The sequence below is a fragment of the Barbatula barbatula genome (assembly GCF_947034865.1).
Source record: "Barbatula barbatula genome assembly, chromosome: 6".
Taxonomy (NCBI): domain Eukaryota; kingdom Metazoa; phylum Chordata; class Actinopteri; order Cypriniformes; family Nemacheilidae; genus Barbatula; species Barbatula barbatula.
The window spans coordinates 7,627,903-7,647,694 of record NC_136765.1 but is presented as its reverse complement, the minus strand read 5'-3'; the positions used below and the strand labels follow the sequence as shown (position 1 = coordinate 7,647,694).

At 37.4% G+C, this 19,792-nt stretch overlaps 1 protein-coding gene across 1 annotated transcript in view; it reads left to right on the top strand.

Moving 5' to 3' along the window:
- Positions 1-243: 243 nt before the first annotated feature.
- alk (ALK receptor tyrosine kinase) overlaps positions 244-19,792 on the top strand; it is a gene marked incomplete at its 5' end in the record, with an annotated part of 278,465 nt that continues 258,916 nt past the window's right edge. Inside the window, one exon of the mRNA XM_079458537.1 lies at positions 244-964. Coding sequence (XP_079314663.1) covers positions 244-964 — 721 coding nt within the window. The remainder of the gene's footprint in view (positions 965-19,792) is intronic.

Here is a 19,792-nt window from a genome sequence, read left to right as displayed (position 1 = left end):
TTGAATCTTTTTGTGAAATGTCGTGAACATAGAACGCATGTGTGGATCATACTTGTAATATGTGGGAATTAAATCGCAACCTGGAGAGCTTTTCTAAAAGCAAACCCGCATTTTTGCACAAGGAAAAGCAATGTAGACCCTGAATAGCTATCCATTCCTTTTCCGATTCATCTCTCCCTTTGGAGACAGTGGGTACTGGAATAAAGCAGAATCGACAAGAAAAGGATCATTTTAACCTAAACCATGATTGCCCGGATACTGTACTTTTTTCTTTGGTCTGCGGCATTTTTATCCGAGCTGCAGTGCGCTTCTGAGAGAGCCGCAGACGCACTTACTACTTTCCCCACGTCCGCCTTCATCAACGGCACCGACAAAAAGGACTCGAACCAAACCTTCACCTCACGCCTCAAAAGGAAGACGCTGTCGGTGGATTTTGCCGTGCCGTCGCTGTTACGGCACTACATGGCTCTGTTTATAAAGCGTCCGCTTAACGGTGACTGTCTGACGTTTAACGGATGTTACACGGTACGCGCGAACTTACTTATGCGCTGCGAGCCGCTACAGAAAACCATCGCCAGTTTGCTCGATGTAAAGTCGGCCGCGATGAACGCCAACAATTTCAGCACCGGACAGCTCCCGTATCGAAACAAGCGGCCCGTGCCAAAAGTTTTGAATTTGGGTTTGACCAAAGCCAGTCGAAAGTCCAATCAAGTTGTGGTGGAGGTGGGCGAGGAGGTGGTTAAAACGGGATGTGGAGGTCTGCATGTGTACGAGGACGCGCCGGTTCTGTTTTTGGAAATGGACCTTACGCGGATTTTGGAGTGGTGGCTGGGGGCAGAGGGAGGTCGGCTCAGGGTCCGGCTCATGCCCGAGCGAAAAGCTCAGGTCCCAGTAAAAGAGGACAAGTACTCCTCGGCCATCAGAGCTTCAGACGCCCGACTTTTTCTCCACATAGCCTCAAGTGGTAAGCTTTTATATTTATATTATATTTTACATTTTATACTTTAGTTTTCAACTTACTGTATAGTGGATACTAAATAATTCAAATGTCGCGTTTCTAAAGTCATTAAGCATAGTTATTATTTTTTTGACACATGATGTTTGTTACAAGACAAATATAATACAAAATATTGCTAAATTTGTGTAATTTTGGTTTTTGCACTTGTTGCTGTTTGTCATGTTACTTTAAACAGCGCATCCACAACTCGTTGCATTGTATTCAATGGTTATTAGTCTTGGTAATGCATTGGCTGCAATACAGTAAATACAACACACAACATGTACAACACAGGCAATTTGGTTAAATCACTTGAGCTGACTTATGCAGAACCGTTAAAACAGATTTCTCGTCATTCCTTTAGGAATTAAAACTATTGATATTGAGAGATTTGTGTTTTCTTATTTACAGTCGTTGCTTGGTTCTTTATTAACCAATGGCCAGAGGAGAAACGATTTACCATGCTTTTTCATTAAGTGCAATTAACCGTTTAGCCTTGTATTTAACTTTGTGTTAATCCAGTTTTCATGAGGCAAAAGATTTACATTCTCTTGTGCGACCTGAAAACATGTGGGAAAGTAAATATATGTATACCTCTGAAATGGACTTTTTATAGTGCTCTTTGGTGGTGTCACGTTGATATTCCTCTTGTTTGTCACCTTTGAAAGCTTTCTCAGTTGTTTGGGAGACTATTTTGTGACATTCATCTAGCCTGTCTGACAGCTCGAGAAAGTTTGTTTTGATTTATGTGTCCAATACAGAATCATATGCTAGTATATAAATCATAGTTGCTTCAAGGTGGATTGAAGTTTCAGCGTATTTCAGACCTCAGAATGTGATTTGAAAAGAATCAGAAGCTGTTAATCCAAGGCTGGTTGGTTTTGTGCTTGTTCTAATAACTTCATAAATATTATAATGTTCACCCATCAGAAACCATCTCTGTCAAATATGTCCTTTAAGATGTAAATCAGTGAAATCGTGGCTTTATTCATGCATTCTTATTTTACGTATTCTGTTGGTTTCTATATTTAAACACAGTAGCCTTTTGTGCATTTAAAGTGGTGGGCCGATAAATTATTATAGCCAGTCTGAAATGTTTCATACTAATCATATTTTGATTACAGCAAAGATAGCTGCAGAGTCTTGAGTGCCTCTTGAGTTTTTTTATGAAATGACAAGAGGTATAATCATGCCCTAAAATAAAAACAAACCTCTTTATGGTGTTTTGGGTTCCTCGCCACCGTTTGCATACTGTTTTGCACTGTTTGCCTGGCCGGGGGGGCTGCTAGAATTTGATAGTCTTATTTAATTAACACTGCAAATAGGAATTTATTGTGTGTCTGATATTTGACCTGTGTGTTGACTTCCATAACCTTTTATGTTTTACTTCTAGTCAATGTTTTCTTGTACAGCTGCTTTGTAACAATGAAAATTGTAAAAAGCGCTATATAAATAAAGCTGACTTGACTTGACTTGACTTTATTTCATAACGTATCATTCAGTTTCTTTACCCCACTGGAAAACATTGTGATATAACATACAATTTTCTAAGTATAAAACCACATCACTCATGCATGTTCTGTTTCGCAGCAAAGTGCCCTGTATAGAAGTTTGAACTGCAAACATAAAATGACTTTATAAGTGCGATATCAAAAGCATGTTGTTCCTTGGAGAGTGGGCAGTCAAATCCTTCAAGACTCCCCAATGCCGCTGGGACTTTATCATCAGAGGGTCAGAAAAGTCATTAAGATTTCTCTCTCCCCAGGCCTGGTGCTTTGTGACATTGGCCGTCCTCTGCTGTGCTCAGCGTTCTTCATCATACAACATTTCTTCCTTACAATCACACTTTTCTGTGTTTTCACTTGACTCAAAAACTTTGATGATATGTGATGATCAAACAACTCATAAACAAGTAACGTAAAGTAAACCAAGCAAGCTCTCCTCCAACCCATAGGACTGGTAAAGGTTGTTTGTCTCTTCCATCAAATATGACCCATAGGGGCATTTTTTAAATGAGTGCCTCTAGGCAAGCAGCAGGCAATGCCACTGAAAGTTTTACCCTAATGTTTTATGAGGTATAATGTGAATGCTAATCAGAAGTTCCAGTTGGAAGAGCCTTGTGTTTCCAACACATGAATAATTTGTTTGATTTACACATACTAATGAATTGTATAACTTGAATTCACTGTCAGTAGGTAATACAACCCTTCTGACCAGTACATAAATGTGCAAATTTAACAAATTTCATATTGTAAAATGGTTCACATCACCTGCTGTCACACATCCGTATCATTTGACCTCTAAAGCCATACAACAGTCATCCTCAATAGGGACCGCCGGACATAGCCTAATAGTCCATTAAAAACGTTTGACTATTTTGGTTGTTTAAATTGAGCCGTGCTTCTTCGCAAAATAACATCACACGCGCTCTCAGGAGCATTTATGTAATTTATATTTTCCCGCTATATCCTCTAATATCTTTATTTAGCACCAAACGCTCTCCATTTGAACCCTTTTCGCTCCGCGCACGCTGCTTCTCTCCCGCCAAAGACGTGCCACATGAAGAGCAGCACACACGTGCTTATTTTAACAACACTAGTGTAGACACGCAGAGCAGGTAAATGGACACACAGCGATAATATTAAAGCATTTGAATCCGTCAGTTTGTTTTCTATTTCCTTTATGTCTCCAACCTTTCAACCAGATTTGTGATATTTTATATAATATATATATTTTTTTTATGATATATATATGTATTTTATATATTTAAGCATAACGTTTAGCATTAGCATTATTAGTCAGCATGTAAACATTTGTGACCCTGTGAAAACCCAGGCTAAAGTCTCATAATTGATTATTATAACAAGCATCAAAGATTAATTTCATGCAGTTTCACAAAGATTTTGGTTTTATTCTGTCAGTATTAAATATATTTTTATAGTTTCACAGAATGTTCTGTAGAATGATTTTATGAAGGACTTTTGCTGGGTTTTCACAAGCAGGTTCATATTTTGTAATGAACAACGTTTTAATTGGGAAATTATTTAAAGATAGAAGTAGTTCTGGTGTGAATGTGAAATGGTGACAGTGGTATGTAAAAGGCTTTAGTTAGTAACTCTGTTTTCTGTTTATGATTTATCAATTTTAATTGTTCCATTACATTTTCCGTTTGCATGTTGTCAGTAGTTGTTTTTATTTACAAATATTAATTATCAGACTTCTATTAAGAGGCCATTCCTCTACCACAGAGCCTATACATACATATGTCAAAATATGAAATAAATGGCCTGATAAAAGATCATATCTTTTACACAGTATATCCAACTGGGCTAAATTGATTCAATATTTATTTATTTATTTTCAAAAAACCTGTTGTCCGGACCTCCGTTTGGAAGAAAATATAAAGAATGGGCCTTTAATTTAATACCCCTGCCATACAATATAGTTTGCTATTTGAGCAGTAAAATCTAATTTGTGCTTGTGTTCAGTTCAACAAAGGCAAAAAACAAAAGCTTAGACATTCTGAATGAAACTGTTTTCTCATACTGACTGTTTTGGCCACCTCTTTTTGCGTGGCGTATGTGAGTTTGAGACGATCAATACATCACCTGCTGGGAACACTTTATTTCTGAAACCTAAAAGTACACAGCCAGAAAGAAGATCTCTAATTTGTGTGTTGTTTCTCTATTTTTTCAATGCTTGCTTCAATCTCAGCTTAATGTGGATAGACAACTATAAGTAAGCCATTTGTAAGTTGATTTCCCCGAAGAGTGTAAACACTGTGGTGGCACTATCAACATTGCTCTGTTTGTTTGAAGAGCCTGACAGAGCAACATTAGCTTAACCGCGGGATGAGTCAACAGAGGATATGAAAAACAAGATGTCAAGATGTTTCATAGGTCATTCAATTAAAACTTTCAGAAAATGTGGAAATTGTCATGAAATAAATGAAATAATGTAATGACCCATTCAAAGAATGTCAGAAGACTAACTGCAATCCCTTGCACAATTTCCAAAAGTTTCACCATATTGTGGCAGAGAGCAGAAGACATTTAGCCTTTTGTAATGGCAGCTGTGTTGTGTCCAGTATTTTAAAGGCTGTCTTGACTTTTGTGCATTGAGCATCATGAATGGCTGAGGACGTGTATCAGGATTTGTTTGAGTAACATAAGCCTATTATCTCTGTGTACGAAATACATAGAGCGAAAATGGTGGCTTGATGAAAGTAATCACAAGAATACAATTTTTAGTCTGTGTGTTTTCCTTATTGTCAATGTCAACATCAATTGCACTAACTGTGCTAATTATGCAGATTACAGCAAAACAATATGTGGAGATTAGCATATTTTGGTCTGCAGCTATGTATATTTGACTTGTTGGAGATGTTTTTCTGTGTCTCTGAAGTCTTGAGTATCTCTAACCGAAATATGTGTATGCTTAGATCTGCCCTGGAATCAGTGCCATCTATAGTTATCAAAACACCAAACTTCAAAGTTTCAAACATTTTTTCGCACACTCACCCGTACTTGAATTTTGCTTTGAAGCGTGGTTAGTGTTCTTACAGTGTTCTCACTCCCCTTGTTCTTGGTTTTAGTAATATGAAACATTTTCAAGAGTTAGCTAGAAACTTATTTTGAATGGTACTTTAAGTACCCATTGGTTTGTTGAGCAAGAGAAGTTGCTATACCCAACTGGGGGACCCTAGTTGGGACACATGTTATATTTTTAAACCATCGATGCAGAAAATGCCATTATATTTATTAATGTGCATATACCAATTGGAGGCCATTTCATGTTTAAAACTTGTAAAATAGACTACACTTTGAGGTGGAACTCCAACCGAAATCCCCCCCCCCCCCCCTTTAAATTCACACCCTGGACTGCTCCCTCTCGGTTCCCCAATTTTCAATGTACCAGTGCAGTCGAAAGTATGTGGTGGATATGTGCATGAAGAATTACGTAAGATCTTGCAACATATGGAGCATTCAGTCGTCCTCTTATTATAGGACAGTACATGGAAGTAAGTGAGAATCAATTGGCTCTTGACTTTTCAAGCTTGTATCAATCAGACACTCATGGAAAAATCTATATTGAGTCAATTGGCTCATGGGTTCATTATTTATGCATTTTTTTATGACCAATGCGATGGTGGAGCATGTCTTTACAACCAGGACAAAACTTTACCCTTCCAGAGATCTGGTTCATAGATCCATGTTTTTAACCTGGGTCCACATATGCTAAATTAGTACATGTATACCATAGCTGCAGAAAATGAGACTTTGTGGCATCAGATTCAAGACTAAATTGATACAAAGCTTAAATCGACAAGATCACTTTAGGGCTGATACTTGGAAAACATGAAGACGCTTTGAGTAATTGGAGCTAACTCGGAAACGCAAGGAAAAATACTTTGCAAATAAAATCTGCAACATAAGAATTCATTTAAATGTGTAAGGGAATTGATTTGCTGTCAAGAGTTTGACAGATAATCCATCGAATATATTCTGATATCTGCCAACAACAGCCTAGACTTATCTGTAAAACATTGAAAGGTGCTGACACTGACATGAAATTGATCTTATACCGAGTCCAAAGTATGCAAAGCAGCATTTAGAATTGCCAAGGACGATGTAGGTCTAATGTGACACATTTCGTTCCTTACTTTTATTGCATAAATCACCTTGTACGCAGACTTGTACGTGTTTGCGTGCAGAATTGGTTAGCACTCAACAGAGGTGTGAATGGTGTCCTCTCAACTTGAAAAATCAAGTTTGCATGACTGCACTTAGTGAGCTAAGCATTCTTTTTCTTACATTCAATTTAATCAGTATACCCACTCTGAAGAAGAACATTGAGCCAGTCATAGTTGCTCCTTATTTAAAGGGATCCATCTATGAAGGACTTTAATGTTTGCCTCAGCTAGCCATGCAGATAGATAGAAATCAATGCATCTTAATGAGCTGCCCTTCTAACCTGCCACCATCTATCTCCAATGCAAATGTGCACTGCCATGGTTCACTCTCAAGGGCTATCGGCAAATAGGTTCCTCTCCTTGCAAAATGCATAGAACTGGAGCGTAACATGATGTCCAAGTTATTGGCAATAGAAACGTTTCTGTGTTGGCTATATGCAACAAAATGACACACAGATGCCTCGATAAAGGCCTGCAATATTTCATTATTCTCAGTAACAGAAGATTAAACAATGCATTACTAGTTGTTTTAGGATCCATTTGAAATAGTCAAGAGAAGGAAGGCTGGATTTGGCAGTCAATGGCTCATTCATACATATGTCCCAAATTCTCCTGTTATAAATGATGCATACATTAACCCCAGTCCCATGAGTTTTGATTAACTGTTTGTGCATCTTAAAACCAATTATGAAAAATAAAAATTGTATCTTTAGCCTTGTTGTGCTTGCTTAGTGACTCCATTAACTACTTGTGAGTACTTGAGAAAATACAATTTGATGCTTGATGGTGATTTCAGAACCTCTATTGCAGTGCTTTTGCATTATAAATAGATATTAGCATGCTTCTCATTGGAATGCAAAGTGCAATCAAGTATCACTAAACATTAAATTACCTTACTTAGTAATAAAGCGCTCTTACATATGGTGTGTACTCTCTATATATCAGACATAAGAAATTTGTATGAAGGCACTAAAAGTTCTGCATGCCCTTATAAATGACTCAATTCCATAAACTGGAATTATAATTAGCAAAGCTACAGAGGAGTGTGACATTTCTTTTCACAATAATGACATTCTAGCGGTAACAAAAAACATTGCAGAGAGATTTTAACAAGGGAAAATTTGGGAATATCTTCCCTCATTAATGGAAAACTTGACAAGCAGGTAAGTGGTAAAATGGGATTTTCATAATTATTTGTACAGTAGCAATTTCATGTTAAAAAGCCTTTAAATATAGAGGTTGGCTTTGGCTTTATAACAAACAGTAAAACAACATCAAGACTATATAACATATACTGCACATATATTTGAAGAGTTTGGTTCCAAAATGAAATAACTTCAAAAATCATGTTTTTATTGTGCATTCCAATTAATATCAATCAAACTGCATTTGGTTTGTTTTTATTTATGCCATAATAACTCAAAAATACAGCGAACCAACACAAAAAAAACTTTTTAAAAACGGAGTTAACTCATTTTGGAACCAAACTCTTCTGTATATATATATATATACATATATATAGCATTTTAATAGAAATATATTCAGTCAGTTTTGATTTGCAGTCACTTTCTAAACACATTCTGGTTGTGTCCCTTAAAATTAAATATTTTGAAGGTTTATACACCACAAGGCAGTCATAAGATGAAAAATCCAATTTCATGTGTTCACTACAATTTCAGAACATCGAAGCCTTGAGGTTAATTCTGATCGGTTGGCCATAGTGATGCAACTTGCAATGTTATTAAAAGTTGTTGCTGACTAGCCTCATACTAAAACGCATTAAAGAGCAATTTTATGAACAGATTGAGAATTTGAACCACAAGACTGCCATTAAGGAGTTGCATGAGGTTTGCAAGTCATAGTCGCAGTGCTGGGGTTTACAGAATGCCAGAGGCAAGCTTCAACCTACTTCACACTAAATCTATCTTTAAACATTGTGCGTATGGCTTCATGTACACGATATGATTTGTGTTTTGTTTAAGATGCTTTCCTAAATCTGCTTTGAAGAAATTGAGCTTGTTTTGAAATTGAAACACAATAATACATTTACATTACAGAATAACATGCAAATTGTAAAATGTGTAGGATTAATTGAAAGAAATAATTCATATTGAACCTTTTGAGTGTAAGATTATCAAATCTGAGCACAGTTTGTGACATTGTTGCGATCTCTTCTAAAACTCCAGTAGAGACCTTTATGAGATTTTCTAATTAGAAATATATGGGATGCAAATGAGATTTTATTGCTGTGTAGGAGCAAAACAGATATATATACAGAGATACAGAGATCTCAATACAGAGATCTGCTGATTTTTTATTCATAAGAGTGTTCATTGTTCTCTCAATGAGATAACAAATTCACTAAACTTGGTACTGTGATGATGCAACACAAACATTGAATTTCAGACTTCTAGGCTTTCATAGAAAGAGAAGTCAAGACTGGCAGTTTGACAGCAGAGAGAAAAAACCACAAAATTGCCCAATGCAACTGATATTGTCGATTATATATATGCAATACAACCCTTACCTTAAATAATTCGTTATTTTATCAGGAAAGTTTAAGATCAAAATAAAAACATAACGTATATATTTCCCTGATGCAAACCCAGCCCGATAAAAAGATGTTAGAAGCCTGTATGAGCAGCCATGGCCATCTCTCATGACAGGCATGTTAAGTGAATATCTATATTGACAGCCTCTGAGCTAACTTGATTCTCAAAAGCGAGGAAGTCAGAGCGAGAGACTGAGATGTGAAGAGGGAAGACAGAAAGATAAAGAATTAGTGCTGACTTCAGGCAAATCTGCAGGAAAATGACATCGACCACAGGATATCAACTGCCAGTTCAGTTCTAATCCAGAAGAGATATGAGTCAGGCGCTGAATGGCAATGGAATGAGCTGGTATTTCATATCTGTTTGGCTTCGGTTATTGCCGAGATGCATGTGTAAGTAATTGATTTGTATGCTTGGAGTGGGCCAAGTGGTTTCTTTAAGTGTACAGCATTACAGCCAAGTTCAAGATGTAGTGCAAATGACGCAGACGGATTACGCACCGATTTTCCTTGCTTCTTAGTTTGTGTCTTCCGATTTAGGGCTGGAGTTTACAAATTTTCTCGACAGGCATAAAAATCTGCAGCTGCTGGATTCTTTAAGCAAGATCTTGTGAGTTTGTTTAACCTGATAAACAATGTGCCAAACATGTATGACTTTGTGGATGAGCACCCACTGGCAGAAACATAACCGGAGTTACGTAGTAGAGTTCTTTTGATGATTGTTGTCTTGGCAGACATTGATTACTTTCAACCATAAAAAGAGCCGCATGAACATACCTCTAAAAATCTAAAGAAACTCAAACAGGTTTAGAACGAGTGGATGATACACATATTTATTAAAGACACATGTCAAGGAGAAAGCTAGTTCACAAAGCTGACAATGAATGAGTACATCATTAGAACGCCCTTGTGTGGCATTACAACCAAGAACCCGCATTTTGATAAACGGTTGAGAGAACAAGGTGTGTTGCTTAATACCGCTGCTTTGACACACAGCTGTTAACCCCTACAAACTCCTTATCCCTCTTTGCATCACCATAATTAACATCATTTTGATGAAGCCTCGTGCTGTCATTTGTATCATAAACCCCCACGTTACCAGCAGAGGCCATAATCCTTGTCCTCCACACATACTGTTGTTGGCTTATGTCAAACTCCAGGATACAGCGTTAGAGAATTGTAAAAAGAGGAAAAACACACTTCCTATCAAGGAGAGGCTGTAGGTGCTAAACCAAGCAGAAGACAGTTTTGCTCAGTCGTATCATCCACTGCTCAGAGGGGCGCCGCAGGTCAAATTGAGTGATTTTAATGGAATTCTATTCTGGCAAATCTCATTCATATTAAATAATATATTCATAATATATAAAATGAGAGCAGACTTTATTATTATAACAATTTACATGTGTATTACGATTATATATTTAATAAGTGTAGGCCTATACAATATAAACAATACAATATAAAGCAAGATAATAGAATTGAATAAAGTTTGTATAATTGACGAGTCACAGAGTAATTGGTTCCTTTAATTTAATTACTTTTCCTTTGATAAACTCTTTTTTCTGACATTTGCAGCTATTTTTGATGTTATTGAACTTAATACAGTTCAATATATTGACATCCTACTTCAAAGTCTAACTTTAAAATGCATGTTTTATTGTATTTGTGGTGAGGAAGGTGGGACGAGCGGCAGAACTGTTGACGAGAGAGGACCGGGCCCAGACATGTGTTAAATTTTTGTTTATGTTTTATGGCCGTTAGTCTACCATGAGGTATATACGGTGAGGTCTTTTACTACCGTGTTTATTGTTTGGTTATTTAATTAACGTTTTGTTAACTTTAAGTTTTTGCAGCATAAATTGTAGGCAGGTTTTCATGGATTAAATGCACTGAAATGCACAGTTTGAATAAACTTCCTCAATCGTTCTTTTTAAATATACTAAAACTAATAATTATTTAGTTTGCCAGCTGATGCACCTTTAGATAATATAATTAAAAAGCTAACAACCATCAGTTTACTGACAATTATATTCTTTATATAAAAACACGTCAATACACTGGTTTATTAAACTTCATCATTTTATTTGTGTAGACTGCGATGTAAATGCGCTCTTTTTCATTGTGGCCACTAGCGGGGTGAACTCTTAACAGTGATAAGGTATACTGTATGTTAAGAATTACTTATCTATAAGAAGGTTTGTGAAACGCGGCCCAGTTCTCTTTTATGTTATTTTGTCCATGCTCTTTGTTGCCCTATACATAACCAGTAGCTCTTCCCATGACTAAGCAGCCATAAGAGGAAGTCTTACGTTAAAGGGCATAGACAAGAGAGTGTCTGAGAAAGAAGAAGGCTGGGGCTTATCGTCTCAGCTCACACCACGCCATGCCACACTCGTGAGCATCATGCTCAGTAGTGTAGAGAGAGCCTGGACGCTTTTGTCGAGACAGGTCACCAGAATGGAATGCAGAGTGCCACTTCTGGCTGTCCTCGGGCTGTGATACCTCTTCTTACGGAAAGCTTATCTCCACAGCGTCAGCAGTGGAAACTAAAGAGAAAGGAAAGATAAAAGGATTCAAAGTTTGAGGTTTCTCAAACCTTTCCTTGATTGGTGGTTAAAATTCAGAGCAACAAGCACTGTGCAGTACAATTGAGGAGACGGAATTTTCCAGCTGATATATGAAAGCCTAATATTAAGGTCTGTGGAGAAAGACTGTAGATTTTGCATATGATGCAGGGAGAAAAACATCAATCATAATAGGTGATTGTTTACCATCGTTGTTGTCTTCTAGAATCTCATTTTGGTTTGGGATTCAGGGACGAGTTCCAAGACAAATTGCTTTCTTTTTTCTTTTGTCAGTTTACAGACTTGGCCGTACTGCCGCCCTATTATTTGGCAATAGAAACACAACACAATTTCAAGCTGTCTTTGCTTTCTTTATTTATGTTTAATTTTAGTCTCAGTGGTGGAGTTGGTCTGTGAGTGATACTGGTTATGTAAGGCATCAGGGACTTACTGTGCCCATAACCACAGGGACTTGGATGGAGTTCAGAACCATATACACATACTCAGTTCGACAGTTTTTGGTGGTCCATTTCAGTGCTCTGCTGACACATCAGCACAAAGCCAAGCAACTGTAACCGATCACACTGGATAACTCCCAGCTCGATAACTTTAAGCTGACCTTCTTTGAAAGACTGTGGACTTGGCTTTCACCCCAGCCTTTCGCTTATTTTTCTTTTTCAAACCTTTGCCTGCGGTCATTTCAAACTGGTCATTTAGTGAGTGTGGAAGTGAACAGGACATTGGCCAGAGGAAAAAATGCATTGGCAGGGATACAGAGCAAACTACTGGGACTTGGTTCCATTCACATCAACAATTTTGATTGACGTGCAAAATTTTTCATTGTTAACACGAATGTGAGGAAAGTGCTGAGAAAATGAGGACATTTTACCTAATTTGACTCAATTTAAAACTGAAGCAAAATATGTGAGCGAAGTGACATAATGACCTTGGCTGCGTTTCCCGATAACGTTGTCTCTTATCAGGCTACGAAGACTCTAAAGGTACACCGTAACTCCAGTTATATCTTTTCTAGGTGTTTCCCGAACTATACCTTAGGAGGTATCTTTTTTACATCCCACGTTACCATGCGCTGTCCATGGCGGTGGTGCTGAACTAATGTATATTGATCATTTGACAATCAATTATTCACCCCTATACAGGGACTGCTTCACTGCCTTATGTGAGGTAGCGGTTCTTTATTAAATTAGCAATTTAGAAATAGTTGAAGTTGCATTTATTAGGACTCTAAAATGGCAAACTAAATCCAACCATGGATATTATCTAATTGTAAAATGAGTGTGGGAACCCACAATCTCTTGCCCGAATGTATCAACCCGCTACACTAACTGGCAAAATGGTCCTTTATATCAAAGGTTCTCCAACTTTGGATCGGAGGGTTAAGCAAAGACACTTGCTGTTGCGGTGCATTAACAAGTTTATTCCAGCAACTAACAGTTACTTGTATAGCTCACAAGTTTATTGTCCTTGGACACTGGATGCGCAAGTGGCTCATTTACAGCGCGAAGCATTCAGCTTGTGGCCGTGTTTAATAAAACAATAAAATATATTCAGCATTGTTAATCACACTTACAATATACAAGAGGAATAATATAAACAAGTATGCCATAATTGTGCAGCCCTACAATAACGTCTTTTGATATTGAAATGAAGCGTATTCATTCATGACAAGAAAAGTAAAGGGAGTGAATTTGTGTTGTTTCCCTATTTTCTGTTAAAAAGGTGTACCATGATATAGCCTACCTTTGATTATTCCTGTGTTTTGGATCCCCTTATTTATATTACATATGTATGTAATATATGTTGCTATAGTAACATTATTTAATCAATTAAGGCGCAGAACGCGGAACATATAATCAACAGCTATAGCAGGAAAAAAGAGCTGAATTTAGGGGCTGCTCCGTTGAATTTGTTTTCACAAAGTTAGACCAACAAGATCCAAAAACTACAGAATTTTGCTGCAGAGGCAGGTTAACTTTTCTATAATTATAATTGCAGCATAAATTGTAGCCAGGTTTTCACAAATGAAATGCACTAAAATGCTCCACGGATGGCGCCGTCTTTGGTTTAGCCCAAAAATTGCTGTATAGCTGCAGTTTGACTAAACTTCCTGCAACAATCTTCTCTTTAAATATACTCCAAATTATTTGGGTTGCCAGCTGATGCACCTTATAAAGAGATTATATCATTAAAAAGCTAACAACCATCAGTGTAAAGACAATTATATTCTTTGCATGAAAACAAGTCAATATACTGCTGTTTAAACTTTTTTTATTTGTATAGACTACGATGTAAAGAAACTTTCTTTCCACAGTGGCCACTAGCGGGGTGAACTCTTAACTATTAAGGTACAGTATAGCTAAGAGCGCTCCAGACCAACCTTCCGGACGTACGACTTACAGAAGGTATACGTAATAAGAACGTTTAACGATAAGGTCCACCTTAAGGTATAACTTAAGAACGACGTAGCGTTAAGGTGGTTTCGCCATATCTGCTTTGGATATGACAGTGATGTGGGGCTTAACATTAATGCTTGTTCAGGCAACATGAAAAAAATGTGGACAACTGAAACAGTAAGTGGCGGTTTCTAAGATAGATATTAGGCGTAATCAAGACTAAGACTAGGCCTAATTTAAATTACTTTACTACTGGTGTGAAACAATGTTGAGTCTCTATGCAAGCTAAGTGTTGAGCCCTGCACCCCTGTCTGATATAAATCACAGATACGCTGAAAAGCTGAAGTTTTAACAGTAACTGATTTCCTTACATCATTCTTTTCTTTTTGCTGTCATTCCTTAGGGATTTAGCATCATGAATCATGGAACAAATCACAAAAAATAAAGACGTAAATGTGTCTCTTTCTGACTGAAACTTATATTCAAATGACTAATTTAGCTCGATTTTGTGGCTCTCTAGCACAAATAAATGACATGCCTTAGGCTATAACACAGGATCAGTTTGCATGAAAGATGCTGTGGGTTAGCGAGATTTAGGTGCAGGAATCCTCTTTTGCACTTCAGATGGGCTTGTTAAATAATGTTTAATTTCTACCTCAGAGGCACTCGAGATAAGAACTCAAGCTGCAGATTATCGCATCACATTGGGTTTGTGACATTGAGCTTGCCTTGGCTTTTTTGGAAATACAAGGAAATATAATTCCAGGTAACGTAAATACAATGTGAAATACATGAGGCTATTTGGGTGCAATTTGAAAAGTGCACCGACATTCCTACAGAGTAAGACGTATGTAGACCAGCTTGTGCCCTTTTGGCCAATAGGATCAGCAGTATTAAACATTGTTCAAACAGATTCAATGGTTTTGCCTGGCCACTCACGGGCAGGCTATATAGTATATGGACATGACTAATGAAAGGAAACAATAGCTTTCTTTTCAAGTGTTTGAAAAGACCAACAAATTCTTTGCTATATACATTTACACTCAGTCATGGCCACTTGATGGCTTTCTTCTGCCCACTGAGGCAAATCAAGCTTACCTATTACAGGCTATCACAGGCTTCAAGTTGAAGGCTCTCTACCATCACTCACGAGTTGCACTTCAGGACAGAATTAAGAGAGGAGATCAAGAGGTCTTCATGTGTTGGTTCCTTTGGAATTCCGCTATGGCTTGTGAAATAAATGTGGGTCAGGACATGGGTGACCGAGGACCCCTATTGGAGTTGCACTCGCCTTGAGTGGTGATGAAGCAGACCAGGAGTGATCCGTCTCCCCCAGCTTTACTGCTTAAGTATTGAGCAGGGCTCAATCAGACAGCAGATGAATGTCAGCCGTCTGCTGGAGAAGTAATAAAAAAACAAACAAACGGATGGGAGAGACAGAATTGATGGGGGCAGTGGAGTAGGGAGGCTACCTCGCCCTCTTACTTTGATTAAACAGAAACTATCACAGAGGAAGGGACTATTAGAGATTGATTGTATTGACTTTATTGCCTTCTCTGGAAAAGACATGGTGGCAACTATTTTCTCCCAATCACGCTCTTTATGTGTGTGCTCTGGGCCGAGGCTAGACACATTTGTGTCGGAAAGAATGAGCATGGCCCTGAAGAACCTGCAGCCCTCAATGTTGACAAGAACGGGTCCTCAGGAAAAGCAGTGAAAAAGCTTTTTAAGTGATACGCTTTAGGAGAATGCTTTAAGAGAGCTTTTGTGGTGCTAAGGAGCAAACAATAAGAAGTGTTGTGAAAAAAAGGACAAGAATACAGCAATGTGAATCATAAGCTGTTGTAATACTGGATGACTTTACTCCACATTCATATTTCTGATTTCAAATTCAAATGTATTGTAACATTTCTAAATAAAGTTGCCCCAAAAACAGATAAAATAGAAGAACCAATCTTTTCCAATACAAAGAACCTCAGAAGGGTTCTGTGGATATCAACGAGGCGGTCCATCCAAAAATGAATGACTCATCCTCAATGTGTAAAGTATCTTTGTTTTTGTAAACAGAACAAATACATTCATACAGGTTCTTTATGGAACCAAAATTGTTCTTTTGTGGCATTGTTTGGTACCAAATGACAAGCCATACATTGAAACTCTATTGAACGTTCATCTGTTTTCTCTTCACATAACATGCATTTATATCCCAAAGCTTATGACTATACCCCAGCATTTCAGACCGCATGCACGATACACCTTGGACAGATGGCCGGTTCATTGCAGAAACGGAAACATATACAGACAGAAAATTCATGCTTCTAGTTGTCTGTAACTGTACAGCAAATGTAGCAAAGAATGTTTCTTAAAATATACAGTATATAATGGGCAATTTGAGTTGAATGCATTTTGGGGATAAACACAGGCTTTCATGTATTTGAACATGATTATAGTTCAGTATGATTACAATTACGGCTGTGCCAAAGTACTTGGTATGACAGTTACTGTGATAAGTTCTTGGCAGCTAGATGAAAGTGGGAAGAAACACAAATTATTTTACTGGAAATGGAAAAGCCGAAAAATTATTTCATTCACATAAAAAGCCGGAAAATACAACAGAACATTTATTATATACCTATTGATCATTCGCCTGAACATTCGCCTGAACAGTGGGGAAAAAAGAAATGTCATATGCTTTTTGAGTTTCAGAGAATGGATAGCTTTCAAAAACGAAAAAAAAAAATACTTTTAGCAGTACTGTTGCTCTTGGATAGTATTACATTTTGAAATGTCAGGGTACATACCATATTGTATTGGAAGGGAATAAAGTGGTTGTAATGTTTTAAGGTCACACATTTTCATTCTTGAAGAACTAAATGTACTGTCTACCCCGCATTTGGCACTGCTCCCGAAATAGGATCTATAATCGGTTTAATCGATAAGAAGCATTCAACCTTGCATATTTTATTGACTTTTCAAAAGAATAGCCACATATAATAGCGGCTAGTTCTCTATTCCCTAAGCAAATGATTATGTGGGGCAGCCATTTTAACATGTTGCATCAACAGGCTCAAATGTTGAGCTAATTTTAAGAGCTTGATATAAAATGCGGCACAACACAGAAACAAGCGATTCGGATTAAAGTCATCAGAGTAATCACTGTTTGCATGTTGGTATGTGGAAATGCATCAGAACTGTCGGCATATACTTTTTATATGAATCCGTCTTAAAGGAGGGAGAGAAATTATCTTGCAGATCTTTGCGTGCACATTGCAGCATTAATAAAGTTTCCTGTCGCAATCTGAGCCCAATGAAAATAAGAACAGATACTTTGCTCGGCAGTGCCGTTCTGCAATAAGACAATCGTGCTGGCCTCATCGCATAATAATAAGCCAGACTGCTTTGTGGGTTTTTTTTTAGCATTGAATCTAAGCATGCGATATCTTTCATCTCACTGTGGCCCAAAGCAATGCATACATAACTCAGCAACTGGGACAATTTCGAATGCTTCAATGACATTTGCTTCATGATATTGGTTTGAGATGGACAGGCCTCTCTGTGCCAATAGAGGCTGTATCTCCCTGCTGACAAACCATTTGATCTGGGGAAATGCCATATCTGCTTTGGATATGACAGTGATGTGGGGCTTAACATTAATGCTTGTTCAGGCAACATGAAAAAAATGCGGACAACTGAAACAGTAAGTGGCGGTTTCTAAGATAGATATTAGGCTTAGTCAAGACTAAGACTAGGCCTAATTTAAATTAGGACATTTAATTTGTTTTTAAAAAAACATGCCTTATTACTGGTGTGTAACAATGTTGAGTCTCTATGCAAGCTTAGTGTTGAGCCCTGCTCAGGTGTTGGTTAAATTTACCTAAAGCTATCACACGCATGAGGTGATTTGCATATTGATCTTTTGCCAAGCATTCCAAAGAGCAAAACGGTTTGAATAAACAGCAAAGGTTTAATCTGAAGACACCCATCAAAGTTGGGTCAATAGGTCCTCAGGGAAATAAGCCTTCATCAGATCTCCTGACAACCATCTGTCCAGGATCGAGGAGAGGATCTGCATGAAGAATGAGAAGCTTGGGATGTGGGACAGAGAGAGTGACATACAAAAGATGCATATCCATTTTATCAAAAGAAAAAATGAGAAACCATGCGCCACACAATAGCTTAAACATCTGTTAATTCAGAAAAAAACAGAGAAGGGTATTTAGATTTTGGAGGAATAGTTCACTCATAAATCGTGATTTGGTCATAATATACCCTTATGGTGAGGCCTACGTGATTTTCTTCAATGAATCACAAAAAGAAATATATATAATAGTTTACACTCTCCTTTACCATATAATCATAGAATTAAATATTATCATAATTATTTTCCATATAATTCCCATTTCCACAGACACAGAATGGTCAAAAATGATAGACATCTACTGCTTAACAGCTATAACAGAAGACATTATAGAGGTGTGAATAAATGAAGACAGAATTGTCGTCATAGAAGCACACAAGAGGTGAGAGATTCTGTTTATCTAATGTTATGGCAATAAACTCCAAATTTTGAACTTACATTTAAAAACATTACCCAAGGGATAAGATATATCAAAAATAAATGATTCATAGATGATAAACAAATAACACAAACTTTCGGCAGAAGACACTAAACAAAAAAACTGCCTTAAACTTTTAAGGAAAAGTTTAGGTGGCATTTTTGATGGTTAGATGTAAAATGACTTAAATTGTATGGCTTAAAAAGATGCGTAGGCAACTTGTTTATGACCCAGCGCCAATGATCCTGCAGAGAATGATGTATGTGTGGCTGTTCCATGGAGTTTAAAAGGATTTGGAGAGCACTTACAAAATGTGTCCAGGCAATTCAGGCAAGAATTTTCTAACAACTGCTGTGCTGGCCACTCATGTGACAATAACATCCCAACTGTCTGCCATTACCCGGCTAATAATGTCCCAAGTCCCTTATGACTCATGTCTACTGTAAAATATTGCTTGCAGAGACATTAGAAAACAGTCTTGCCCATTTTCTCTGGAGTTACATAAATTACCTGTAATATGCAATAATCCAATCAGAGCTAAGAAGGTCATAAACTGGCTTCAGAGGAGCATTATTCTTTTCCATTTACTCTCCCTCCCATACACCACCCCCATCCATCATTCAAAGCATCTTATGAAGGAGTCCTGTGCTTGCCATAACTATAATGTTTTTTTCTAGTGGCCGTTGCGCCTGGAAACAAGCATCACGTACACACACATATGCAAGACTTCTATTCTGACCTGGCCTAAAATCATTACCTCTGATGCAGTTGCACTACTGACCCGGAAACTCCATCCAAACTTGACACCAAACAAGTATCTGTTACCTTTTATTGAGGACTATTGTGTGAAACATTAAGGTAACACCTTTTGCTACCATTTCATCTTTAGTGTTTAAACATGTTTCCTAAATGTTCCTGTAGATTAACAACAGGAGCAGTTGTAACAATTCGGATTCAACATAGTGAGAAAATAATACTCTTCTGATGTATCAATGTAACAATGAAAAATCATTTTTGG